At 42.0% G+C, this 25,096-nt stretch overlaps 8 protein-coding genes across 8 annotated transcripts; 5 read left to right on the top strand and 3 right to left on the bottom strand.

Annotated features, from left to right (window-relative positions):
• Positions 1-29: 29 nt before the first annotated feature.
• Positions 30-2,550, bottom strand: K450DRAFT_239176 (uncharacterized protein). The gene is made up of 9 exons (XM_051588725.1): positions 2,099-2,550; positions 1,920-1,989; positions 1,825-1,844; positions 1,574-1,739; positions 1,309-1,495; positions 1,202-1,243; positions 767-1,130; positions 246-704; positions 30-177 (listed from the first exon to the last, which is right to left on the bottom strand). Exons 1-9 carry the CDS (start codon positions 2,515-2,517, stop codon positions 153-155), a joined length of 1,752 nt encoding a protein of 583 aa, XP_051445064.1. The 5' UTR covers positions 2,518-2,550; the 3' UTR covers positions 30-152.
• A 2,280-nt stretch (positions 2,551-4,830) lies between these two features.
• Positions 4,831-6,852, bottom strand: K450DRAFT_239185 (uncharacterized protein). The gene is made up of 5 exons (XM_051588726.1): positions 6,309-6,852; positions 6,129-6,237; positions 5,751-6,048; positions 5,346-5,675; positions 4,831-5,239 (listed from the first exon to the last, which is right to left on the bottom strand). The coding sequence occupies exons 1-5, from the start codon at positions 6,489-6,491 to the stop codon at positions 4,915-4,917; spliced, it is 1,245 nt and encodes a 414-aa protein (XP_051445065.1). The 5' UTR covers positions 6,492-6,852; the 3' UTR covers positions 4,831-4,914.
• Positions 6,853-7,613: 761 nt separating this feature from the next.
• K450DRAFT_239193 (uncharacterized protein) lies at positions 7,614-11,885 on the bottom strand. The gene is made up of 18 exons (XM_051588727.1): positions 11,684-11,885; positions 11,504-11,563; positions 11,330-11,388; positions 11,126-11,230; positions 10,969-11,046; positions 10,847-10,900; positions 10,483-10,782; positions 10,266-10,415; positions 10,085-10,195; positions 9,495-10,013; positions 9,238-9,426; positions 9,095-9,166; positions 8,955-9,026; positions 8,666-8,890; positions 8,239-8,587; positions 8,048-8,144; positions 7,844-7,982; positions 7,614-7,773 (listed from the first exon to the last, which is right to left on the bottom strand). The coding sequence occupies exons 2-18, from the start codon at positions 11,541-11,543 to the stop codon at positions 7,744-7,746; spliced, it is 2,589 nt and encodes an 862-aa protein (XP_051445066.1). The 5' UTR covers positions 11,544-11,563; positions 11,684-11,885; the 3' UTR covers positions 7,614-7,743.
• A 729-nt stretch (positions 11,886-12,614) lies between these two features.
• Positions 12,615-14,777, top strand: K450DRAFT_174104 (uncharacterized protein; the record flags this gene model as incomplete). The annotated part of the gene is made up of 11 exons (XM_051584191.1): positions 12,615-12,807; positions 12,874-12,985; positions 13,051-13,175; positions 13,245-13,312; positions 13,378-13,513; positions 13,589-13,803; positions 13,864-14,026; positions 14,101-14,207; positions 14,269-14,387; positions 14,445-14,588; positions 14,657-14,777. 11 exons carry the CDS (start codon positions 12,615-12,617, stop codon positions 14,775-14,777), a joined length of 1,503 nt encoding a protein of 500 aa, XP_051445067.1.
• Positions 14,778-16,408: 1,631 nt separating this feature from the next.
• K450DRAFT_239218 (uncharacterized protein) lies at positions 16,409-17,263 on the top strand. Its single transcript, XM_051588728.1, has one exon. The coding sequence runs from the start codon at positions 16,550-16,552 to the stop codon at positions 17,093-17,095; it is 546 nt and encodes a 181-aa protein (XP_051445068.1). The 5' UTR covers positions 16,409-16,549; the 3' UTR covers positions 17,096-17,263.
• A 1-nt stretch (position 17,264) lies between these two features.
• Positions 17,265-18,409, top strand: K450DRAFT_239221 (uncharacterized protein). Its single transcript, XM_051588729.1, has 4 exons — positions 17,265-17,400; positions 17,468-17,643; positions 17,728-17,901; positions 17,959-18,409. Exons 1-4 carry the CDS (start codon positions 17,385-17,387, stop codon positions 18,340-18,342), a joined length of 750 nt encoding a protein of 249 aa, XP_051445069.1. The 5' UTR covers positions 17,265-17,384; the 3' UTR covers positions 18,343-18,409.
• A 64-nt stretch (positions 18,410-18,473) lies between these two features.
• K450DRAFT_239223 (uncharacterized protein) lies at positions 18,474-23,550 on the top strand. Its single transcript, XM_051588730.1, has 12 exons — positions 18,474-18,589; positions 18,667-18,977; positions 19,038-19,195; positions 19,254-19,524; positions 19,601-19,760; positions 19,832-19,962; positions 20,026-20,518; positions 20,577-22,415; positions 22,486-22,858; positions 22,919-23,114; positions 23,252-23,413; positions 23,479-23,550. The coding sequence occupies exons 1-11, from the start codon at positions 18,532-18,534 to the stop codon at positions 23,279-23,281; spliced, it is 4,020 nt and encodes a 1,339-aa protein (XP_051445070.1). The 5' UTR covers positions 18,474-18,531; the 3' UTR covers positions 23,282-23,413; positions 23,479-23,550.
• Positions 23,551-24,899, top strand: K450DRAFT_239231 (uncharacterized protein). Its single transcript, XM_051588731.1, has 4 exons — positions 23,551-23,996; positions 24,061-24,420; positions 24,490-24,646; positions 24,718-24,899. The coding sequence occupies exons 1-4, from the start codon at positions 23,754-23,756 to the stop codon at positions 24,789-24,791; spliced, it is 834 nt and encodes a 277-aa protein (XP_051445071.1). The 5' UTR covers positions 23,551-23,753; the 3' UTR covers positions 24,792-24,899.
• The last annotated feature ends 197 nt before the right edge of the window (positions 24,900-25,096 follow it).

The raw sequence follows: 25,096 nt of genomic DNA on the forward strand, positions 1-25,096 counted from the left end.
CTTCTCACATCACAGCTCCACAACGAAACATGCTTTTGTATTGTTTTTTATTTTTATTATGCCACGATCTAAAATTTACGAAACATTCTATGGCGTAGACTTGCTTTGCCTCTTTTTTTTTTTCCTCTTATTAGCAGAACAAAGAGATCTGCTTAGTGAGAACCATGGATATCAAACCTGAAAATAGGGACAACATCATAAGTCGAAGGAAATGGAGGAACCAACCATACAGGTACAGCACTTACTTGGAGACAATCTTTTCAATTTGGTCAACGGAGGTACCGTTGGAAATGACATCCCGAGCCTCTTGAACTTTACCAAACACATTGAACAACAAAACACCGACAACCTTCTTGTTCTTGGTGTAGAACACAAGGCCCTTACCGAATTTCTCGTCGCTGAAAACAGTGCCTTCAGCAGGGTTGCCAGGCTGCTTGTTGGAGGGGGCGGCAGTCTCGGAAGATGGCTTGATGTCCTGCACGTCCACTCCACGAAGGTTCTCAGGCTGAGAGACAGCAGCAGCAGGGGTATCGGCCTCACTTGCCTTGGCCCACACGCTCACAGTGGAAAGCTGGGAATCGACAAGACCCACAGCTTCATAACCAATCTTGGGGCCCAAGTCAGACCAGAACATGGATTGATGCTTGTAGGGCTTGTTCTTGCCCGCCATGTTCTCACCAGCATGTCTACCACTGAGAACAGCACTGAAGGTTTTTACATTAGCCCACAGTATCTACATTAATGGAAGCCTGGGGTGGTTACTTACTGGTCATGGTGCTCAATACGACGGCGACCAAGTTGGATATCATGGAAAGAGATCATGTCACCAGCAGCAAAGACATCACGTCGGCTCTCCAATTCAGCATTGACAACAACACCAGCGCGTTGTTCATCGATTTCCAAACCGGCAGCACGGGCGAGTTCAACACGTGGTTCAATACCAACAGCAACCACAATATGGTCAGCTTCAAGAGCCTCGTCGTTATCGAACAATACCTTGACCTTGTCACCTTCAGCATTTGCAATGCTCTTGATGGAATGCTTTGGCTTGACATCCACACCCTCATCAATGACACGGCCAGTGGTCCACTTGGTAAGGTAGGTGGGGAACACATTTCCCATGTTACCCTCTGGTACGTCGTGTTCGATGGCTGGTTAGTAAAGGGCTTCAAGAATTTGGTACACTAGCCATTTGACTTACCTTCAGGGAAGACTTGAGTGATCTTGAGTCCCTCCGTCTTGGCTGTAAAGAAGGTCCTTAATAAACGCATTGACATGTCTTTTCACCTGTTCAACTTGCTTCATTACCTCGGTGAGCAAGGGCAACAGCGAGCTCGGATCCAAGGAATCCACCACCGACAACAACAATATGTGCGTTCTTCTTGGCGATGCTGTCGAGCTTTCGGAGGTCATCAACAGTTCGGAAAGTAGTGACGTTCTTCACGTCGGATTGATTGGGCAAGTGCTTAGGTGAACCTCCAGTGGCCAACAAAACCTAAATGTCGCAATAGGTAATGTCAATTGTTAGCGATAATCCTCAGGAAAACACCCTTAGTCATGAACCAGCCATTACCTTGTTATATTCAATGACACTTCCGTCATCCAATTCAACCGTGTGAGCCTCAACATCAAGCTTGTTAACAGTCTTTTGCAACAAGAGCTTAATCTTGGTGGACTCCTTGTTCAAGTCAGCGACGTCAGTGATGATTTCGTATTGAGAGATGTCTTGGTACAGGGCACTGTATGACGCAAAAATTTTCATGAAGAGAGTTGTCAGTATAATATGTAGTGATATCATCTTCAACGCAGTGCTTAATTACTTACTTGCGCTCATTGCCTTGCCACTGCCAGGGTCGGGTTGTTCGCCATTGTTTAGTAATGTTGACGGGGCCGTTTATATGAGCTTATAATGTACTTACGTCTTTGAACTTGAGTGTCTGGCTAGCATTGGCATCCTCGGAAAACCACAATTCCTTGCTCAAAGGGGGTCTTATTATATCGAGAGAAGGGTTTGCAATAGACACGTCGACGGAGATAGACAATTAGTCAGACAGAGTATGTAAGCGGTAAAAGATACATTACACGATGATAATCTCACCTCATATAAGGAGGAACAGATTCGTTACCGATAATGATGACATTAGCGTTGGGTTCCTGCTCCTTGATGGCCTGCGCGGCCGAGAACGAAGCAGTACCGCTACCGACCAAGACATAGGGTTTGGCAGGGGCCTTGACAGCAGCAACGGCGCTTTCAATGCTATGAACGACCTGAGGAACATGCTCAGTGGCGTGCTTCTTCTTGGCTTCGGGAGGCGATGTAAGGTAAAACAACAAGGGTCCAAAGACAATGAGCGATCCCACAAACCAGTTGGTGTTGCTGGTGGGATTGTGAGCAGGGTGAGTGCTGTAGAAGCGAGTGACAGCCTGGGTTGCCTTAGTAGGGCGAGCAAGTCGGAGTCCCTGAGGATAGACGTTGGCTCGTACTGAACGAAGGGCGGCGGTTCGCAACATGGACATTTTGGCAGAAGTGAATGTGAAGGCTGGATGGCTTGAGCGCCGAAAATTGTCAATAATGATGAAGGCTGGTTTTTATGGTACACGTAACAATTGAAATTCCAGGGCCGAAAAAAAAAATGATGGCTAAAATTTCTCTTTTTCTGTTACTGTTGCAAGCTCAAAGATGATACCTTGAATAATAATGATAAATAATAAAAAAAGAAAAAAAAATTCAATTAACTTTAGATAAATGCCTAAGTCTTCTGTATGATTAAACATAGACTTGAACGCGAGAGTTTGCAGTAAAATTGCTGTAAGCATAAATGTCTTTTGAGAACAATTGCAATACAACTGCTGCTATGATCTTATAAAATACATAATGAAATCGGTGCGATTCTTCTGCACTTGGACAATGCATATTCAATAGATGAGCAATCTACAGTTGACTCTTCCCTCTTATTTATGTGTGATTTTCCAATGCCTGTCAGTCGATGAAATAGCCGGACTTCGACTGTTTAATGCGAGTGGTGCGATTGGTCTAGGGCATCTGTGGACATAATGCTCCTATCTGATACTTCCAAGGCTAAGCCATTATTTGAAGACCGTGGCAAAATCAATCCCATGCGAGTGCTAAGACTTAGAGCATACAAGGCATTATAAAGAAAAGTGAATTTATGTGGTTCCCCCCTTCAACATGAATTATAGACTGTGTGAATTGTCATCCTTTTCTTAGCCATGGTCATAAAATTAAGAACCTTCGTTGCATCTTTCATTTGCATGTCCATCGGCTTGCCTTCTTTCATGTAGGTATCCATATGTGGCATTGGCAACCTCGAAAACCCTAAAATGACAAGCTTTACAATATATTATTTCTCTGTTTCATTATCAAATAGGTCTTCTAGATTTCCATGATGTATGTTCTCTTTGAAGTGCTTACCCAGCAATCACTAAAAATTTTACTAGTAACTGTTAATTTTACGTTTCTTAATCGACTAGCGAAAGGTTCAGCAATTGAGCTGACATGATGTAAAAACCAAGGCAGAATCAAGGGGGTTTGACTGAAAAGACATTAGAGATAGCGACGATCTTTGCCATCAAACTATCACGATTAGCTGTTGAAAAACCTGTTTTCACACAAACATGCATTGCACAGGACGAGCCCCTGTTTGCCATAACCCGTGCCATGCAGGCATGAAGCAGCGAGCCACTTCGTCCTTATCGCGTCTGCCACTACTTCCTTGTGCCCAAATAGTACGGTACGATTGCGATATATTTATGCTGAAATAAGATAAAGAGGTCATCAAATGACAAACAATGCAGGTTTCTGGAAACATTGTGGGAAATCCGCAAAAGCATCCAGTTAACCAGACAGTTCACTATTCTAATCTAGAAATTTGTACTGCCAAGGGGGCAAATTGAAAACCGATGGTTGGCCACTGAAGCAACGCCTCACAGCGGTGTAACGTCGTCATCTCCCAGGCTATAGAGTATTATGAATATCAAGAGTTGTTTCATTGGTCCTCTCGAGGATATTAACGCACTGCGAAGCTAACAACGCCATGGGAAATAATGACAAAAATCTTATGCTCAAGCTAACAACAAACGCGAACATGGACGTCAACGTTTTAAGTAGGATCCGGTTCAAAAAAGCGTTACTTTATTTACAGAATGTTGAGGTGGCGTTGAAGAAAAATTTACAGTACAGTGATGCCATGTGCCCCAGCTTGCCAAAGTGGGGGATTTCATTCAAACTTTTTTTTTTTTTTTTGATGAAGGTGGGCTTGGATGGGAAGAAGTTTTGGTGCCCATGCGGCAAGCAGAATGTAGTGAAAAATATATATACGAACTTTACAGTAAAAAGGTTTGCATTTTCTGGTTTTCTTCTTTTCAAAGAGGAGGTGGTTTCAGATCCCAAATTGAAAATGGTCGGTAGCAATAGATACCGAGGAATGTTCATCCACTACTTCCCACCACCGTTTAGGAGGTTTTGCAAAATAAAGCATTTTCCAAGGAGTGGTAGATTTTACTTGCTGTGCATCTGGACGAGTGTTAGAGTCGGCATGAATGACATTGACACCACTTTGTAGATAGGTTACAGTGACGAGAACGGATGGAACAGCTATTTGAGTAAGAATTGAAAATTTGGGTAAAAAGGACATACAAAGTGAACAGTAGATTGGAAAACTGGATAGAAGTCGAAGTACGAAGGAGATGGGAAAGAAAAAGAAAGAAGAAAAGGCAAACAGCTGAAAAGATTAGAAATCCCATACTCCTTTATAAAGATTATGACCTCGCCCGCAAAAAGAAAAAAATCCTGCACAGGGAACCCGTGATACTGCCACCAACAAACACAAAGGGTACTTTATATATTTTTATTCCCTTGTTTTATTACATGTCTATACTTTTTTAAACCTGATTTTAAACTGATATCGTCTTAAAGATGTTGAAACCAGTGCCAGCTGTGCTTATCATGCATCCAGGAATTTGCTTGTGCCAGTGAATTTCTTTGATTTCAGATTGACCCTGGTGGACGAACAAGAGCTGTGGTGGAATTTCAACGCCATCTTCAGTAATTTGCTGGCCGCCTTCTTCGGTATCAGGTTCCACAGACAAATCCCATATTGAGATTTGATCATCAGCACCGGCCACACCGATGATGGATTCTTCAGTGGGGTGCCATTCAATAGATGTGATTGGCGCATTGTGCCACTTGAAGGTAGCAACGGGTGATGGTGCCTTGGAGCTATTTTAGGAGGCGTTAAATAAAAAGGTTAACATGAAGATCAGGAGATACAACACCAACCCCCAAAAAGGTTTGATGGGAACATTTTTAAAGGAAGTGTCATTACCTTGTGAAAGTACGCAAATCCCAAACATTAAAGATACCATCATCGCCACCGCTGGCAAGTAGATATGATGCCTTCTTATTCCAAGTAATTACATTGACGTCAGTGCTGCTAGCTTGGATGCTTACAGCATGCTTCTTCTTGTTACGTGTATCCCAAATTTTGACAGTTTGATCGGCAGAGCAGGAAGCAAAAACATTACGTTCTGTAGGTGACCATTGAAGATCTTCCACAGAAGATGTATGCCCTTTAAATGGCATCATATCGGCTTTGTAGCCTGATTGTGTCTGGTTGGTCAGGTATATATTGCTTGCGATGTCTCCAGTCAAGAGTCTGATCCAAAAGAGGGTTAGGAACGGAAACATCAGCCTAATAAATTATCACCACATCTTGAAAGAGATACTGTACCTTCCGGTGTCTAGAACGGACCAATCCATTGCAAAACCTTCATTACCCATATGGCTATCGACAGTGAACAATGGCCGCTGGAATTTGGATGGTTGTGTACCAGGGGTATCCAGGCTGTTTATGTAAGGGGTAACGTCGTAAATGTGGACTTTACCAGTATCAGACCATGTTGCCGCGATGTTCTTTTCATTTTGCTGTGGCATGACTCTGACACGGTTGATACCGCCATTATGGCGAAGGGATCTGCTTTCCAAGATGGCGTCATCGTCGACTCCATCAGCATCCTCATCGTCAGACTCTAGATAAAGAGGTGAGGTTAATGACCATGAATAAAGGCGACAAGCGTAGTGATCTCAGGTGACAGTAATAGCTACGTACCATCATCGTTTTGTGTCTTATGAAGTTGAGACATTTTCATTACGATAAGCTCATTATCTCTGGCGTTGGGTGCTGAGGTACCAGCAACAACATAAGCAGTGGCAGGATACTATCGTGACAAAAAGTGCTTAGTCCGCTATACAAGTTGTCAAAAACTGATACAACATAAAAATAACCTACAGTCTTTCTCTCATCTCCCAAACGATCCTGAAGAACGTCGAAACTTAAGCATGGCCATTCGACGTTGAGTTTGTGCAACATTTCGTATACAGATTGATCAGCTTCGAGGACTTCATCCTTTCCAAGAGCTTTTCCTGGAAGATAGACTTCCAAATCTTTCTCCTCCTTCTCGTCAACCTCCATGTCTGGAACATAAAAAGCCTTTAGCCACCAGATCCAATTTTAAACTGGGTATTGTGTATTTTAACCAGGATCGAGAACTTGATTCACATCAAGCACTATTTCGCTCCATGTGGATACTAAACTTACCATCATTATCTTCGTTGTTCTGGTCGTTGACGATTTCCTCGGCCATGTCTTCTTCAATCTCATCCTCGAAGGCATCTTCAAATTCGCCCATTTCGTCAATTTCAGCACCTGTACGGTGAGAGGTTTCACCAGAGGAAAAGGTTGCTGCCTTGCTGGAATCTCTAAGTTCGTCGTTATCTGCCTGGCGTTTCGACATTGTTGAACAGTAGGTGTTTGAGAACTAGTCGATTTTTTTGTCAAAAAAAAAAAAAAAAAAGTAGTGTGTCAGTAAGTCCGAAAATTTTTAAGCCACTGGCAGTCCGATAGAGCTTGCAGTCAGCAAAGGCGGTGTAGTCACGTGCATGGAGAAACTTCCTCTTTTGTTCTACCAGTAGACATGTTCTTGTAATAGACCATGATATAATGGTAGTATTAGTCATATAAGTCATCCTCTAGTATTATTCCTGTTGTGTAAAAACGTGGAAAATTCAGTATCAACAGAGGGATATTAGTGTTCTTTGCCATTAAATCAAGCCACTTGGCCCTTCAAGACCTAACCGCGACACTCTGACAGCATATTTGCCGAGCACATTTCATTGAACAACGAGAGATATTTAGTATTTGTACTGCTACAATCTTCCTAGCGATTCTTTCATTGATTTTCAAGTGACCATCTTGGTGTCGCTATCTAGCTACTATCCGACTACTCACATTGTATCTCGGCAGACATTAAAAGGTGGCTACTGCACTTAAAATGTTCAGGTAAATTTCAATAAAATGCTGTTCGCAGCACTGGTACGTGGAAAATTGTATGTCTTTATAAGGAGTTTTGGGGAGGGGAATGACGGGGGTGTGAATACAAAGATCTCATTTACAACAAGTAGATGAGATAAGTAGAAGAAACGTAAAAAAAGTAAGTATGACCAGACCAAGTGATAAAATGGAAAATAGGACACAAGGTTGTCAGGTTTGGGGGATAGGGTTAATTGAGATGGCAACTATCAGAAGAGGGTTGTCTTTTACACTGAAAAGATAACAAAGAACGGGAAGAAAAAAAGGAAGAAAAAGCACTTGCGAAGAAGTAAAAGAAGTCGAGTGTATGAATTAAAAAGGGAGACAGAAGAAAAAAGTAGTTGGTAAAACGCATCTATAGGCCATTGGTTGCTCGCTTGACCATCTGTACAATATATCGCGGTTAGTGATTTGAGAAAAGTCTGAACGGACGCACTGAAATACGATTCACTCACTTCTTTTGCCCATCGTGCTACTTCTCTTGTACTGTCGCTGTAGTGTCGGTTGGATCTAGCTTCTCTAATCAGGGCCATAACCCAGTCAGCGGCCAGATACTGCTTAAGCTCACCGCCTTGGAATGCATCAGCAAAGTCACTGTGAAAAAGCATTAGTTAGCGATCAAATTCAGTTGTATCGGATAACAGAATGCTTAACCATACCCAATCAAACCAACTGTGCTGCGAACGAGAGTTTCAGTGGGAGTGTCTTCAGTAGTAACCATGCCCAAGAAACCGAATATTGCTGGCACATGAGGAGCTAAAAGGTGGACTAAAAGATAATAACAATGAGAGATGGTAATTAACATTACAGGAGCTCAGTAGAAGTCTGTCCATTTTCACTGACAACTTACTCTTTTGACCACTGCCTAGACCTTGAACAATTCCAACGTATGCTTCAACACTGCCCTCGTGCAAGCGTACGACGTAGTCCATCAATTCCCAGTTGTCCTTTTCAGCACGCATGCCTCCAACCTGCTGCAAGGCAAGCATGACAAGGTCCAAGAAAGGCTCGAATTCGGCTCCAATAGCCAAAGCAATATCACCAAAGCAAGACAGAATGGCAGGCTTGACATCGCTGTGAAGAACTGGGCTCTGAAGATTGGTGATAAGCAATTGCATAAAGGTTTGGCAGTAAGGAAGGGAGGACTCTCCTAAGGCACGGCAGATATCTCCAATGAGACCGATGGCAATAGCGCAAAGCTAACATATTACAAAAAAGAAAGGTTGAATATCATGACGCTAGCTTGAAATATATCTCTCGCTAATTACGACACCTACCTGATGCTCGTCGGGGTTTTGAAGCGCTGAGTAGAGGTGGGGGGCGAAAGGCTCAACGTATCTGGAGAAATCACTATCGAGAGCAGCAGTCAAAGAGCCAACAGCCAAGAAAACATCCTCAGTAATAGATGATTGCTTGGAAGCAGTGGAGAGCATTTGTAGAAGAACAGTCATGACACGATCAGATACAACTGAAACACCAGCGCTGAGTTTACGAATGCAGCTCTATGGAAAATATAAGTTAATGGATAAAGTTGAGCTTGCACGAGGATGGCGAGAAGATACATACAGTGAGAACGCTAAGAAGGTTGGATTGAAGCTCTGCGTGGGCGTTGCTATCATCCACACCAATGATCTGGTTCTGCAGTAATGAAAAAATGGTTAGATGTGATCGCAAACCAGTTTGGCGCTCTCTTCATAAATTCTAACCTGTACAGCAATGGTGGATTCGAGGCGATCAAGTGTTGCTACAATGACTTGTTGCACAGTGGTGAGACAATCCTAAAATGGAAAGATATTAAGTACACTTATCTAGCTAATTGCATCACACAGTAATTCACATGAGCACTTACCATGGCAGCATTTCCAACTAACGTTGATAGAGCTTCGTAAGCAGATGTTCTACAGTTTGCTTCATTGTTTTGTCTATCAGTGAATTGTAGCAAAGCAAGGACGATGGCTTCAAAGTACATGGAAAGTGGGCACGTTGGCATGTTCAAATCGTCGCCTCCACCAATGTGCTCCGCCAAATTCATCAGTGACTGCATGGAACAAATGGTAAATACCAGAAGAACATCCGATCCAAAAATATAGCGTGAAAAGAACTTACCCAACAACAATTGGCAACAATACGTGGGCTATCTTGTAAGCCAAGAACAAGGGCGGTAATGAGATCTTGCAGATGAACTTCAGGTTTAATGCATTGTGGGAGATAATCGGAAACACGTCCCAAAGTCCATGCGACGGTATCTTTAACATTGACAACAGGGTCCTTCATCATTTGGATTAGAAGAGGGAGGGCTTGGTCAACAAGTGGTATCAGCAAGTCTGGGGTTGGACCGTCCAAAATGGATCCGAAGGCCATAACAGCCGCTTCACGGTAGCGCCAGTCTTCATTAGAGATGTTTGCTTCCACAAATGGAACAATGGGAGCAACAATGTTGTCTCCAACACACTGAGCAAAGAGGTTCAAACAGGTAGCAGCAGCCATAGACACATTCCATTCATCCTCATCTTCGTCTTCCTCTTGCTTGGTAAGGAGAAATAGAAGTACTGGGAGAATTTGAGGCAATGCAGAGCGAGCAAAGCCGTGACTGATACGATGAGGTTGCTCTCCGGCATCAGCAGCCTAAGGTCAGAGATGAGTAACTTGCAAAATAAAAATTAAAAATGAAATCACACTGTGAGCTTATAACGTACCTCCTCGGCATGCAGCTGAAGCTCAATTTCTTCGTCACACACAGTTGACCAAAACTCAATAGCCTGCAACGCAACGCCATGTTCTTCGTTGTTCATACCCACAACAGTAAGCTATGTTTGAGAACGGTATAAATTAGGATGATAAATCAGGCACACAAAATCACAAGATCGTCAAACTTACAGCAAATAAAGCCTTCTCCATATAGAGCAACATGTTATCATAGTACAATTGCATGATGCGGACAAGGCACTCAAAAGCAGCAACCTGTAGTTGTTCCTCGGTACTTTGTGTAGCCTCGCAGACGACCATCATTATGATGTTTCTCTCAGACTATCGGAAGCATATTAGTACACGATAAAACACAAGGATGTAATTACAACCAAGTCCGCAATTTTACCTCGGATTCAAAGTTTTCTCTGATGAATTCCAATGAATTGTATAAAGCTCTGACGGCAGCAAGTCGAACTTCCTGGTTTTCTTCTTCCTTACGAGCACCTTGAACGACGGCGGTCAAGATATCATTTGCTTGACCTTTGAGCACCTCGGGATTAGTCGTTTCACAGACAAAACCAATAGAAACAAGCGAAGCTTGTCTTAAGAGAGGATTGTCAGAGGATGTTACATTGTCGAGCAAGCTTTGGATGAGTTGAGGCCATTGGTTGACTGGCAATTCGATATCTGCGATAGCTGCAACAACCTATAAATTATAATCTTTCAGTTTCACTACCTTAGGTTCAATTGAATAAAAAGTTTATGCATACTTGTGCGGAAGTGTGAGCTGCGCGAGAATTCGAACTTCCAAGAGTGTTGACAGACTATAAGATGGTGAAGGTTAGGGGGGCGGACGCATAACGGGTAGTTACTTTGTTGTAATGCAATTTACCCATTGCTTGATTTGTGCTCTCGTATTTTCGTCAACACTCAGCCATCTATTGATGTAATCCTCTTTACGGCTGGCTTCCTATTGAAGTATCACATGAGACGATGATTTGGTCAGGTATCAGGGACGCATGATTCGCATGCTAAAACGTATCACATACCTTTGCAGTCAAAGAGTTTTTCACTGCCAAACCAGCAGCGGTACGAATGTTAGGATCGGCTCCCTCATTTGCAAGTTCCTGCGACAGCATTAACACATAGGCAGACTACATTACGGAATGCAAAAGTGACGAAACAGTAACAATGAAGAATGGTTAGAATTATGGTAGGATCGACAGCATTGACACAAGTTCCAAGTGACGTACATAGTTTTCCTGAGCAGCCAACTCGAGCTGCTGAGTGGCATCCTCTCGAATAGCCTGATCTGTGTTGCAGGTAAATCAAAGATGGGATTAGATCGTGAAGATAAAGGCATAATGACGTTAGATGGAGCAACAATGGGTATACGTGTTGCTCAGGGATCACTGAGTAATACATACCAGGCGATAAGGTATTGGAGAGTAAGGTAGCAACGTTCATGTCGGATTGTTGTTGTTGACCTGTTCGGGAGCAATGTGTTATTATCAGCGAAATGAGAAGACAAACAAGGGCATCCATCGAGTTTTCGTGCACAATCAGACATAGCAAGGTTACACTGCATTATGCAATGGATACTTTACCCTCTTAGATGCAGTACAATATCAAGATGATTCGTTGACGATTTTGAGCAATTGCCTCTTTTTTTTTTTTTTTTTATGAAATGCGGACGCGCCTTTTGGACAGTTTTTACGCACAGCAAAAAAAATTTACAGTACAGTGCGCTTGTACAGACGGACGTCCAATATCATTTTGCCCGCCCTGCTAAAGCTCATGACAATTGGTAGGCCCATGAAGACAAAACCTTGGCGAACATAACAATTGCACTTCTAACATGTCAACTTTCTACAAGATCTTCAGCAGCTGGAGGAGATCCAGGCTCAGTGTGACCGCATTCAAGATTATTCAGCTTTGAATAGCTTGATTCAGGTCGTTTTCACGAATCCAGATCAGTTATCCAAAAGTTTTCCACAGGTACTTTTAGCTTGTTCTGATTCACCTGTAATACTATTTATCTAACTTTAGTATTGCAGAAGCTTGGTGGATCGATTGATGGCGGTATCCGTGTTGACAAGCAGCAAGTTCGACAAGCGTTCGCCTTACTCTTGCGTCACGTAAGGGTCATCCTTACGCTTATAAGCCCGGCGTTGTTTGAATCTCTACTAACTTACTTGGCATTTGAAAAATAGTGTCCTCCACAAGTTGTAGACGCTCTGAATCGAAGTATTATCCAATTATTGGATCTAATTACTAGAAGTAAGGATACAGTCGACGAGTCATACATCCCAATTTTGGTGATCCTCTTTCAGGTATGAATACTTGCAGCACAAACCATTCAGTTCATCTTTTAGTAACCTTTGTCAACGGAACAAGCATGATTCTTTATTTGAAACGCAGTTTGGCGACATGATATTAGCTAAGCTATTGGAAACGATAGTTGTTTTACCGGCGAGTGTCCAGGACACGCTATGTGAACAGCTGACATGTGCGTGTGGACAGGAAGAGGACTTGAATATGGACGATTCAGCTGTCGTACATGATGGACAAGAAGAATATCCAAGCAATCAAGAAATCCAACAGTTTCAACACCTCTTAGATGGCGTTCAACGTTTCATTTCAATGCGTTTACGCAACAAGCCTACTCCAGATACCACTCCAAATCGAGACCATGCGGTTGTTAGTGCCACAAAATGTTTGGCTGCCTTCTGTAAGTACATGCCATTTTTTAAGCCTACAAAGGCATGAGTAAAGCTAACTACCTGTCTCATTCTAGATCGATTGAACGAAAAGCGCCGGTTTGTGAAATTCGAAGCTTTCTACAATGATACATTGAACGAGCAGCTGGAAATCAAAGAAGACTTTCCTCAATTCAAAGATAGAAAAGGGTAATTATAGCATGGCGCTCCACAAACGGACTTGTGATGTATGTCTAATTGTACCGATGTTGTAGCTTTTCATTTTGCGACTATCCATTCATACTCAATTCAGCTACCAAAGCGGACATTCTGAAAGTGGAAAGCATGTTTCAAATGAGACACGAACTACAAGATGCATTTTTCCGTGCATTATTTCAAGGTAAGAACCAAAGAGACTGAGAATGGACTACAACCTTATTTGAAACTGATCTGGAGCTTGAATTTGTAGGTGTCAATAGTCCATACCTAGTTCTGGAAATCCGCAGGGATCATATTATTCATGATGCACTATACCAGGTACACAGATCACTTCAATTGCCTCATACCAACATACAAGCTAATCTATCTATAACTTGTTTTAGCTTGAAACGAAATCAACACAAGACCTCAAAAAGCAGTTGCGGATACAATTCGTTGGTGAAGAAGGTATAGATGAAGGCGGTGTTCAAAAAGAATTTTTCCAACTTATTGTTCGCGAGCTGTTCGATCCAAAATACGGTTAGTGTTTGAACATGAGAGTTCCTACTATGTCTCATGCATTAGTTAAGTGCCTTTTTATGGCATTGCCTTTAGGAATGTTCATGTTTGATGACGACTCAAGATTGTGCTGGTTCAAACCAGACCCAACGGATGATCATGTCGCGATCAGTGAATACAAACTTGTCGGGATGCTACTTGGCCTGGCTGTCTACAACAGTGTGATATTGGATGTACATTTTCCACTAGCGCTGTACAAAAAGCTCATGGACGTACCGGTGAATTTGCAAGATCTTCGTCAGCTTGACCCTGTAATTATTCTGCCGTAAATTCGATGGTAAGCTTCACTATACTAACCACTATTTGTTTAGGGACTTGGAAGAGGCCTTCAGCAACTGTTGTATTACGAAGGAAGCGTAGAAGGCGCATACGATCGATCTTTCCAAATCGATAAAGATGTGTGGGGATGCATCAACACATTTGATCTGAAGGAAGATGGAGCATCTGTTAAACTGACAAACGACAACAGACAGGGTAGGACACAAATAAGATGGCGCAGTCCAATCGACAGGAGATATACATGCTTACTCATATACTATTGCCACCAGAGTTTGTCCAATTATACACTGATTATGTTCTCAATCAATCTGTGGAGAAACAATTCAGCGCATTTAGAGACGGATTCAACCTGGTTTGCGTTGACAGCGCCATAAAGGTGTGTTGCGTTTTGAAATACCAAGTATCAATTGTTTGCGGAAAACTAAGAATTCCATCAGATTTTTCGACCGGAAGAAGTTGAGCAGTTGATTTGCGGCAGCTCAGATTTAGATTTCGATGCTCTGGAAAAAGCAACTCTCTATGACGGAGGTTGGAACAAGGATACGCCCATTATCAGGTACAGTCATAATAGATGGCATCGCAATGCAAACAATGCACTCACATTGTGATCCAGAGCGTTTTGGGAGATTGTACATGAATTTACAGACGAGGAAAAGAAAAAACTGCTCTTCTTTGCCACAGGATCAGACAGAGTTCCAATAGGAGGACTAAGTAAACTACAGTTTGTAATAGCAAAAAACGGAGGTGACTCAGACAGGTACAAATCTGATGAACTGCGGTTTTGCAGCGCTGAATCAAAAAATTTAACTTTGTTCATGTTACTAGGCTACCAACCTCCCACACGTGCTATAATGTACTTCTATTATGTGAATACAGTAGCAAAGAAAAGCTGCGCGAGCGGTTGCTGACAAGCATTGGTAATGCCGAAGGCTTCGGCATGATCTAGAGTCACTGGATCAACAACAATGTATTTATAATTACTGTGCGCAGCAATGTGAAGTTCAAAAAGGAAATGTGTTAACAGCAGTTACCAGGGATTATCAAGATTTTGGCAACACAGGCCGCCAACCTTGGCTCTCCTTGGCTTGCCTTGGCCAATTTTTTGATTATCTCCCTGCTAAGATTTCAATCACCGCCCAATCTTTCGCATATAAATTCAATGAGTTGACGTACATCATTTCAATATCACACCTCCAAGACATCATCAACATGCCATTATCAGGACTCTTTAATAAGAAGGGACATTCAAAAACTACTACCACAAAGCCACGGTCGAAGGAAAGCTCACCGGCCATCCAACAGCTGTCTCCTGCTCAACAGCAGCAACGAACTGACAATGGATACCAATTGCTTGGAAATCAGAAGCAAAAGAAGACAGAGAAGAAAGCTTTGGGAGTTGTTCTCAATTGCCAAATCTAATCGGTCTATTTTAAAAGCGAAAAGTGCCTTTTAACATGCCCATTCTTGTATCATATGTCTCGTAATAAATCCTCTTTGTGCTTTCCAACATTAAAGCTGGCATGTGTCTGCAGAGTGCCTAATGATAATGTAGTATGTTGCCTCACGAAATTCATAGTCCAGGGGATTTCCATGCAGATAAATGAGAACTCTTAGAGCCAAATAGGTCAAGATCAATACAGCAAGATACAGTTCACACTGGATCAGCTATAGGTGCCACATGTGGCAAGTTTGCGGATCAAGTACCGCTCCATTTGCAGCATAAGGAGCACAACTGCCTCCACATCCGCACAAGGTGTTTTGAAGCAAATGCCATTATGATCTGCGCTACTGGTGCGTACTCTACTAACGAGACACACAACATTATCAACAACATTTTCTACTTCTTCTGCCATTGTTGTTACTAAATCCACATCTGCCTCCACATCAAGTTTTTTTGACGCAAATGCCGTATGCTCCGTCCTGTCAAACGGAGTTTATCTTAAAAACCTATGCATAACAACTTTAACTTAGATGATAACCCCAAAAGTATCATATAGCCTGCAATCAATATGGCCATACGAGAACTTCCAGCAAGGCATACATATGTGAGAATGCTGTAGAAAACTTTGAAGCCACTCATCGTTAAACTGTTCTAGTCTCAATTGTACTGGTCATCAAAGTCTATTTTTCAGGATATTATTGAGGATTACATTGCTCTTTACAACTGGCCAGAAGGTGCTGGGTACAGTTTTGCTTCTGTAAGGACTGTAAATGATCTGAGCACGAGTAATTGCTTAAGCGCACGTAAAGTGTTGATCAGATGGAACGAAGAAGTGCCATTGAAGTAAGATATAAGTTAATTTGGAAACGAGTTGTAAATACAAACGTACAATGAATGAAGGTATTTAGTCAATTTAATAGACAGGAGTAGGACTACTGTACAGAAAGGCAGTTTATATTCGTCGGCTATTACACCATTTGACAGACTATATTAGCTTGAATCTCCCGATGAAATGAAAAGGGACCGTCATGAGTGTGAGAGCTATTCGTTTTGTCGTTTTGTTTTGTATATTCTGCCGGTCACATCGCAATTGAACAAGCCGGGCGAGCCGTACTTTGTTCCCGTGATCATGTGACTTTTTGTTTGGCACCACGGTCTTCTATTGGCTCATCAACAAAATCGGAAATCTTGGTTCCAACAATACAAATTATATAAAGAGCAGCCTTTCTTCCAACAGATATGTATAGATCCCTTTGTATATCATTCACAGCTGTAAAATGTCCAATAAAACATTGACTGCGTTACCCTTGACTGCTGCTGCCTACGCACCATATGGTGATGTCATTCAAGCAAGAACAGATGCAAAAGACATTACAGGTGCCAATCAAGGTACAGCCGAAAAGTACCATTGGACAGCATCAATTGTGAACAACCATCCTAATAACGGCGGCAAGTCCAACATGTGCGTATTTCACTGTAGACCAACCAAGGAGCTTCCTTTCAAATGTAAGATCCTTGAGCGTCACCCATACTCATCCCAAGCCTTTATTCCCATGAACGCTGGAAACACCCGTGGTTACTTGGTTATTGTTGCACTGAATGGAGAGGATGACAAGCCTGACATGAGCACTCTGAAGGCTTTCATTTGTTCCAACGTACAAGGCGTCAATTACGCCGCTGGCATTTGGCATCATCCTATGATTGCCCTAGAAGCTGAAACTGATTTTGCATGCCTGGTTCATGAATCTGGCATCAATCAAGATGACTGCCAAGTTGTCGATGTCGAAGAATGGATCGTTGATGTTCCTGGATATACAGCATAGAGTATTCAACATAATAAATTGTACATTTTTCAAGAACGTCGCTTTTGTTTTAGGCTCAACATTACGTTGGGATAGTGCTCAAAAAGTTATAGATTTGAGTACAGGGTTCCGGCAGAAAATCTCTCAATTTCAATAATGTGGAAGTAAATGAGGGTTCAACAAGTAAAAAGTATCAAGAGGGTGTCCGGGCTCATTCTTTGTCTGTTGCACGTGACTGTTTCCAAGTGGCAACTGATATTCGCTCGGGCCCTGTGCCAGTGAATGGAAAGAACTGTTTTATTTTGTAGTGATGGCTGTTAATGGTGGTAAGTTATTGCAACCTGTAGAATGTACCTGGTGCCATTGTAATACTTATGATGATCAATCTCGTAGCAGCTGCCGAACAAATGACTGATTCGCCCAACACAGAATTTACCCCTGTTGCAGATTCAACACAGGACCCCCAAGTAGAGCACCCTACTGACGTCTCTGCTACCGACGATATCCAAGAGTACGCAACCGACGATGAATTTTATGACTCTCACGAATATTCGACTGAAGAGCTCGAGGTATCTTACAGTGGATTTGTCAGTGTGGGCCAAGCGATGACTTGATTTGAATTGTTGTAACTGACTGATATGTCTCCATTGAAGCGCATGCTTCGAGAAGCCAATGACTTCAAGACGGCTGGAAATGAATATTTCGCTAAAGGACAGTATGATGAGGCCATCGGAAAATATGAAGATGCCCTTTTTGCTTGCCCAGAACGAAATACCGAAGAGAGAGCTGTCTTCTTTTCAAACATAGCTGCATGTCAAATGAAACAGGTGAATACACATTACGCTTGCTTTTGCAGTGTTCGAATTCTAAACTCTATCTATTAGAACAAGTATACCGAGGCCAAAGACACATGCTCCAAAGCTATTGAGCTGTCACCAGCGTACAGCAAAGCAATATTTCGAAGAGCGCAAGCTGGAGAAAAAATTGCATCATATTCTGCACTGACGGAAGCACTGAAAGACTATCAAAGCGTACGGGAATTACCAGATATAACAGATTTCACAAGAAAAGAGTGTTTGAAAGCAGAGCAGAGACTGCCTTCCATGATAAAGGATCAAGGTGAAAAAGAGAAGGAGGAGATGATGGGCAAGCTAAAGGACCTTGGCAATACGCTTCTTGGAAAGTTTGGGTTGTCCACAAATAACTTCCAGATGCAGAAGGACCCATCGAGTGGTAATTACAGTGTAAACTTTGTAAATAAGAACTGATGATTTAATAGCAAGTCATCCTCAATAAAGTATCAAAAGCAAGAAGCTCTTTGTCTTCTATGACTGCCATTTGTCCTAATTGCACTGCATAAAATTTTGACAATTCGGAGCGATTACCACTCCGTTTTTACCCAGTTTAAACAACCTGCCCGCGTCTACATTCTGCAAATTTAAAGCTCGGTAGCTTCCATGCTGGACGATCTTTTGGTCGCTTTGCTCGAGGAATTAGCACTTGAAGGAAGTAAAGGTACGTGGTCCCAACCTCTCGTTCGTGATAATTCCACATTGTCTGAGAATCAAACGAATCGTCCGAACTGGTTGCAGGTGCAAGTCTCTCTCGAGTGTGGTCATTAGTCGGTAGCATCATATCGAAGAAAACGGCAGTGAAATTCTCACGACACCTTGGAAAAGACATTGAACCGACAGTGGACGAATCATATCAACGGTTCTTATGGCCATATATTGTATCTTATCCAGGCATCGAGTTCAGTGCAGTCATCGCCAATGACAATCCAACTCTGCTGAAAATGGAGCCAGAAGAGTACAAAGAATACGATACAGCTTCATCGAGAAAAGATCTGCTTCTTACTGCCAAAGCTCAATTGCGACTAAGGATGCTTCTCGCTCCGTTACCAGTAAGATCCGAAATCGACTAATTTGTACTGTTAGCGGACAGCATACTCATCATTTTGTAGGTTGGATCAACTGTTAAAGATTCATTATACTCTGTGTTAGAGATGATAGGATTTTCTCGCGAAAATGGCATTACACAAGCTGATTTAGGGATTGCACTTGGTCTGGATAGCCGGATGGTATTTAGTATGACGAAGCGGCTTGTGGATTACGATTTGATGTAAGTTTCAGTATTCTAGCAATCAACGTGATACTGCTTTTTCTAACCTACCAAATAGCATAAAAAAGCCAGCTGTTAGCAAAGGCAATTACACAGCACTTTGTCTCCTCAAGCGCTTCGAGGGAAGTAAGTCCGATACCCGATATGAGCCAGTCACGGAACTTGAAAAAGGCACGGAAAATGGACATGTCAAGACATCCAAGAGCGACAGTGAAAGTTTGGATGACAATGTTTCATACCGCAGCGACGTGGTGACTTCAAAAGTTATCCAGCTACTACAAAATAAAAGTGATAGAACTATGACTCTACAAGATCTGACCGATAAACTGGTAAGGCGTATCCAACAAATTTGTGATAATCAGTCGCCTGGGATTTTGCTTATAGCTGATTGTACATTTGTTCAAGGGGTTTTCACATGCAAACGTCAAATCGAAGAGGTGGTTTATGAGATACATTAGTAAACTTTGCGATGAGAAAGTACTTGAGAAAGTGGATTCACCAAATCAGTCAGGGAATACACCTCCTAGGTCAGTTCATTTGCTGAAAGCTGATCATCAAGTTACTGGTAAGGCTGTCTTATATGAATGGAACAGAGGAATGGTGAGAACATTTGTTAAAATATACCATATTTGCTAGGACCTGTGGCCAATCCTAGTATTCTTGTCACCGAGAAAGGTATACCGACTGGTGAAATAGAAGACGTTCCATTACAGTATTGTATATATAAACATATCGAAGCGTCTGGAGTACAAGGCGTTACATCTAATGTGAGTATAAGCATGGATTTCTCCTGTACATCAATGGTAATATTAAACACTGGCACTCTTTAGGACTTACAAAATCTGATGCCGACCGCTCCCGCTCCCATACTATCGACAGCCCTTTCTAGCTTACATAAAGGTTCTGCGCCATTGACAATGAAACATCTTAGCTGCTTTGCGGTTATAGAAAGGCAGGGAAGAGAGCAGCGTCACCGCTTCTATACAGCCGCCAACTGGAAAAAACTCCGAAATGATCAAGCGAATGGAGATAACTTTGATGATGGCGCTGTATCTCAAGATGAGTTAGTTGCTGAAGAGATCAATGAGATGTCTGACACCAAACAAGGGCGTAAAGCCTCACATGCAAAGCGAAAACGTTGGGATGACGAGCAGCCATCAAAATCTACCGACGAACTTTCTGATATTCCCTTGAAACGACCAAAAAAATCCAGAGTGAAGACAGCAGCTTTCGCGAAAACACAGAAAAAGTCACGTAGCATAAAGAAAAATACAGCCGATAATGATGTTCAGATGTTTGATGAAGATGAATTTGGCTACGGAGGTATGTGTTAGAAGGTAAATTGATGTTCTACAGAACATATCACTTAACCCATATTCAGCGATTGAAGACAATGCCATGAATCAATCCAAAGAAGGTTCACTAGCACCAACCGTTTCGCATAACGCAAACGCTTCTCATGAACCCCCACCAGAGAAAAATGACTTTGGCGAGGTGGATAATCAGTTACTTTCAAAGTATAATCAAGTCCAAGAGACGGCAGTGTCATCAGTAAAGGACATCCATCAATATACCACAGCGAAAACGAACGATATCGTTACTAAAACGCCAACAAAGAAGTCTTCACGGCCAAAACCCAGCAAACCATCAGTGCAGAATGTCACACTTGAAAGGCGCATGGACGTTTTACATAATATTCTCAATAGTGACAAAGTGCGAGAAGTTGATTACACATTAGTCGATGATTTCAGTAAAGAAGACGCTATTGGTCAAGATGTACAATATACCGTTGACCGACGAACACTCACCAAAATAGCTCAGGGACTAGAAAAAGAGGGTAAGGCTCGAATCATTAAGGTCTCTATACCGTTGCTGAACGGTATGGTGGTAAACAAGAGCCTTCTCCTTCACGGTTCTGTGAATCCATCCGATGACGTTGTAAGCAAGTTCATAGAAGGAATACGAGAGCAGAATGCCTTAGTAGGTAGGTCTAGGCCTACGGAACCGACAAAACCATCTTTGGAAACCGAAAGAATAGGAGCATCAGACAAAGGAAGTACCCAAGTTACTGGCCAGGAGAGTAATCCCACTAGTTCACAGACCTCAGAAGTGATGGTCTCCTGTGAAAAAAAAGAAAACCAAAACCCGAATGGGCAAACACACTGGCGGATCACGGCAAAATACTATGGATGGATACCGGCAATTATGCTTCGACTGAGAATACTTCACAGGCATATGATGAAAATGGCTATTCAAGAATGGGCTCAGCAAGAGAGTTCTGAAGAAAAGCGACCCTGCAAGATTGCGATTGCAAAAATAATTACCAAAATGCCGTTGAAGACGTTTTTGAATGTGATTGGGGTGCACAAGAGAATTCCCAGGTTGGACTCGTTTTTGCTGACGGAAGGAAGCAATGAAATTGTCATCAACGATTTACCTGATGGGTTACGTAGCCAGCTATTTGAGGGCCACTACAGGTTTCGAAAGTATCTTCGAGTTTCTTTGGAAACTCTGAGCTTATTAAAACTTGTCAATTTCACTGAATGTAAAGGTAAAGGAAGCCGCACACCAGCGGATTGCGAGCTACTTACTGTCGTTCCCTTGTGTGACTACAGGGAAGTGGGACATCCGGTCGTACGCCATATGAAGATGACAACATTGAGTAATCAGACAGAATACTGGAAAGAGCTTCAATTTCTCAATACTGGTACCACACACAACAATTTTCGATCGAAGGCTTCGTCAAGACATCGTGCAGATTCCCAGGACACCCAAAAAAAATCATATGTACCTATGGAGCTATCTAGTATAACCAGTGTGTCAAGCTGGTTCATGAAGTTCGATCTCGATAGCCACACTCGGGAAGTCTTAGAAGGGCATGTGGATCGTGAAAACAAGAAAACCCCCTTGCAGAATCATCGACTTTGTTTGCAAATTGCCAATGAATGCAATATATCCGTGCAAACTGTACGGGATTACTTTAGAAGCATTGAGTCTGCAAACAAGAGGAGTGAGAGGAAACGTAAAGAAAAAGCTGCAAAGGCGCAAGGCACTGATGCTCGCAGTGTCACTGTCAGAAAACTCTTGGATACGGCTGTCCCGCAAAATGAAGCATCTTTCAAACCGCATGTCATCACTACTGGTATACAAGGATGGGCTTTTAATAGAGGAAAAGCTAAGCGATACTCAAAGGCTGTTGAAAAAGTCTTTGAAGGAGAAGGTAGGAAGGACCGTTAAGGAATTGGCTAAATCGCCATTTTTACTTTTTGACCAATGATTATCTTTTGCAGACTCTGTTAATTTGGAAGACTTGACAAAGTATGCGAAATCGTACACATCATGGACGCCACAAGAAGTGGAGCTCTTGATTTACAGCTATTCTATTCTGCGCTATCGAAGCCGGCATGTCAAATTTCTCTGGGGTGCAATGACCCGCGTTCTTCCCAATAGAACATCTGAAATTTGTCGGCATCAAATGACGAAAATATTGAAGCGTGAAGGCCAAAAGGAAGCTATTGACAAATTGGTTGAACTATGGGGTACCATATATGAACGATATGTCAGAAACGGGACTCTTGCAGACGACAACCCATTTGAAATGATCGATTTTGACTTGGCTGGCCAACTAAATATTTTCTTGCAAGAGCTGCAACGTAAAGAAGAGTGAGTATCTAGAGCGTTTGATAATTTTGAAACCATTATTTACAAAAGTGTACGTACTAGTGCCAAGTACACCTTTGATATCCCCTCCAACATAGAAGATATACCAGCGGCATTGGACTCACAAGATCTTACAATGAAAGTCAAGCGTATCAAGACCATTTCCGACTTTGCAGATAAAATCATAAGCATGCATGATCGCCAGAGATTACTTTTAAAAGACCCTCTCAATGTTGCAATAGGTCAGAAAAAGCAATTGGTAAGAACAGGCAAAGATTTGGACCCTGTAAGCATGAAAGCTCGTCAATACATTATGGTAAGAGCCAGTTCCAACGTGACTACCCAAATTATCATATGTCTAATGCAGTAGTCATAGATGATATTGATGACACCTAGCGACCATTACGACCCTGCATTAGCGTATAGAGTGCTCAATAGTTTCCCTACTACTGTTGTTAGTAAAAGTATTCAGGATCTGCACCAAGCTGGATTGATTGTTAAAACAAAGCCATCTACTGGAGTGAGCATACCAGGAAGAGGTTTTGGTGTTTCCGAAAAGTAAGTAGGAAAAACGCACCAACTATATAGATCTGTAATCATATTCTTACCTTTTTCTCCATCAGGTTTCTGCTCATGCTAACGACACACTTGGTTGATTTCGAGAAGATGAAATTGTTTTCAGATGAAGTCAATGTGCCGTCAATTGTGTCACCATTAATTCCAAACGCTGGTATGATGGTACTGTTAGATGCCGTTGCCGACAAGCGGATGGGTCTTATCATTGGAAGTATTTCCAGTGAAAGGGACTATAGCTATTTGGGTAGGAACTCCAGACCTGGAAGTAAGTATAATTTGTCTTATCAGTTGAGAAAACAATTGTTTTTGACATGGTGTATTTATGACTACAATAGAGGGACCATTGCATGTTGATGTCGCTATCAACAGACATACAAAACTACCTCAAGTTCCTCGGATTAAAGATACAGAAGAAGGGGCGATGAAAATACAAGCCCTGCCATTCGCCTTACATAACCAAAGAGTACAAGAATTAGTGGAAGCATACAAAAACCCTTTAATACTGGAGATCTGCCAAATAATTAACAGTGCAAAGGGGCTGGGTATACAGCCTTTTGAACTAAAGGTACGTCCCGTTAGATTCAACATACATTTTGAGAATGGATCTAATAATATGGGCAATGAAATAGAGCAAGCTTTCGGCAAATGGAGTAGCTGCAACGGATGAACAAATTAGGACTGCGCTTCAAATTGTTGTCTCCAAAGCACCTCCGTTAGCTTATATGGGAGGCTACAACATACCTGTTGTGATTTCCACGGCATATTTAGACGACCTCGCTGTAGTACTCGAAGCTAACTCTACTGTAAGCCGAACGGAAGATGACCATCAACTTGCTAAACGGCATAAGACAGAAGATTATGCATCCAACAGTACTCCTGTTAAACCGCGTTTATGGACAGATATACATGGAAACAAAGTCAATCTTGTTTTGAGAGGATGCACTCAAGCTATTTTGAGTACAATTATCCGAAGACCTGGCGTATCAGAGGTAACTAACTTTTCGACAAAATGAAGCAAAAAGTTGATATTTCATATAACTTAACTTTCCGACATGTAGACTGCCATTCATGAAAAGTTTTCGCTCATTCTTGGTTTTGTTGAAGTGAAAGAAGTGCTGGATTATCTTGAAACTAGAAAAGCCGTTCGCTCAATCTCCACGATCATACCTCAGCCTGTCCATTTATTTTCTGCACCCTCTGTATATAAGAAAACAGGTAAAAGCGGTATACTTTTATAAGAATGTGTTCTTCCATTACTGACATGGTGACACTGTTTATCACAACAGATCCAACTCACATTGACAGCCAAATAGTCAAATGCTACTTCCCAAATTATGGATCTTTCTATAAAGTAATTTGAAACAAACCCATATGTACATTCAGCCACAGATTCAGACACATTTTTCAAGAACACCATTGCCTATAATTTAATTGAGATACTGTCAAGATTTGCAATAGTCTTTAATCACCGATATAACTCCCTTGTGAATATATTCTACAAAGTAGAGAGACTTTATGTTTGGAAGTCATGGAATGATGTCCAGACAATTCGTTCTCATTTTACGCCTTTTGGCCTATGTATTTGATGAATATATGGTTGGTAGAACACCATGGAACGGCGACAGAAGACTTTTCCCAAAATGCTGGCAAAACCCCGGAATTGGA

Source organism: Umbelopsis ramanniana, assembly GCF_025399195.1.
Source record: "Umbelopsis ramanniana AG unplaced genomic scaffold K450scaffold_24, whole genome shotgun sequence".
Taxonomy (NCBI): domain Eukaryota; kingdom Fungi; phylum Mucoromycota; class Umbelopsidomycetes; order Umbelopsidales; family Umbelopsidaceae; genus Umbelopsis; species Umbelopsis ramanniana.

Bases quoted from the DNA above. Each gene is read 5' to 3' on its own strand.
- K450DRAFT_239176 (XM_051588725.1), bottom strand. From the start codon at position 2,517: ATGTCCATGTTGCGAACCGCCGCCCTTCGTTCAGTACGAGCCAACGTC. The intron at 1,845-1,919 runs GTAAGTACATTA...CGACCCTGGCAG, and splicing joins AGACACTCAAGTTCAAAGAC to TGGCAAGGCAATGAGCGCAA. The intron at 1,244-1,308 runs GTAATGAAGCAA...CCTTCTTTACAG, and splicing joins TGTTGCCCTTGCTCACCGAG to CCAAGACGGAGGGACTCAAG.
- K450DRAFT_239185 (XM_051588726.1), bottom strand. From the start codon at position 6,491: ATGGAGGTTGACGAGAAGGAGGAGAAAGATTTGGAAGTCTATCTTCCA. The intron at 6,238-6,308 runs GTAGGTTATTTT...TTGTCACGATAG, and splicing joins TGGGAGATGAGAGAAAGACT to TATCCTGCCACTGCTTATGT. The intron at 6,049-6,128 runs GTACGTAGCTAT...CTCTTTATCTAG, and splicing joins TAAGACACAAAACGATGATG to AGTCTGACGATGAGGATGCT.
- K450DRAFT_239193 (XM_051588727.1), bottom strand. From the start codon at position 11,543: ATGAACGTTGCTACCTTACTCTCCAATACCTTATCGCCTG. The intron at 10,416-10,482 runs GTAAAATTGCGG...TGCTTCCGATAG, and splicing joins GAGAAAACTTTGAATCCGAG to TCTGAGAGAAACATCATAAT. The intron at 8,588-8,665 runs GTAGGTGTCGTA...GTAATATGTTAG, and splicing joins AAAACCCCGACGAGCATCAG to CTTTGCGCTATTGCCATCGG.
- K450DRAFT_239218 (XM_051588728.1), top strand. From the start codon at position 16,550: ATGTCCAATAAAACATTGACTGCGTTACCCTTGACTGCTGCTGCCTAC.
- K450DRAFT_239221 (XM_051588729.1), top strand. The intron at 17,644-17,727 runs GTATCTTACAGT...TCTCCATTGAAG, and splicing joins ATTCGACTGAAGAGCTCGAG to CGCATGCTTCGAGAAGCCAA. The intron at 17,902-17,958 runs GTGAATACACAT...TCTATCTATTAG, and splicing joins CTGCATGTCAAATGAAACAG to AACAAGTATACCGAGGCCAA.
- K450DRAFT_239223 (XM_051588730.1), top strand. From the start codon at position 18,532: ATGCTGGACGATCTTTTGGTCGCTTTGCTCGAGGAATTAGCACTTGAA. The intron at 22,416-22,485 runs GTAGGAAGGACC...TATCTTTTGCAG, and splicing joins AAAAGTCTTTGAAGGAGAAG to ACTCTGTTAATTTGGAAGAC. The intron at 22,859-22,918 runs GTGAGTATCTAG...TGTACGTACTAG, and splicing joins GAGCTGCAACGTAAAGAAGA to TGCCAAGTACACCTTTGATA.
- K450DRAFT_239231 (XM_051588731.1), top strand. From the start codon at position 23,754: ATGACTACAATAGAGGGACCATTGCATGTTGATGTCGCTATCAACAGA. The intron at 24,421-24,489 runs GTAACTAACTTT...TCCGACATGTAG, and splicing joins GAAGACCTGGCGTATCAGAG to ACTGCCATTCATGAAAAGTT. The intron at 24,647-24,717 runs GTAAAAGCGGTA...TTATCACAACAG, and splicing joins CTCTGTATATAAGAAAACAG to ATCCAACTCACATTGACAGC.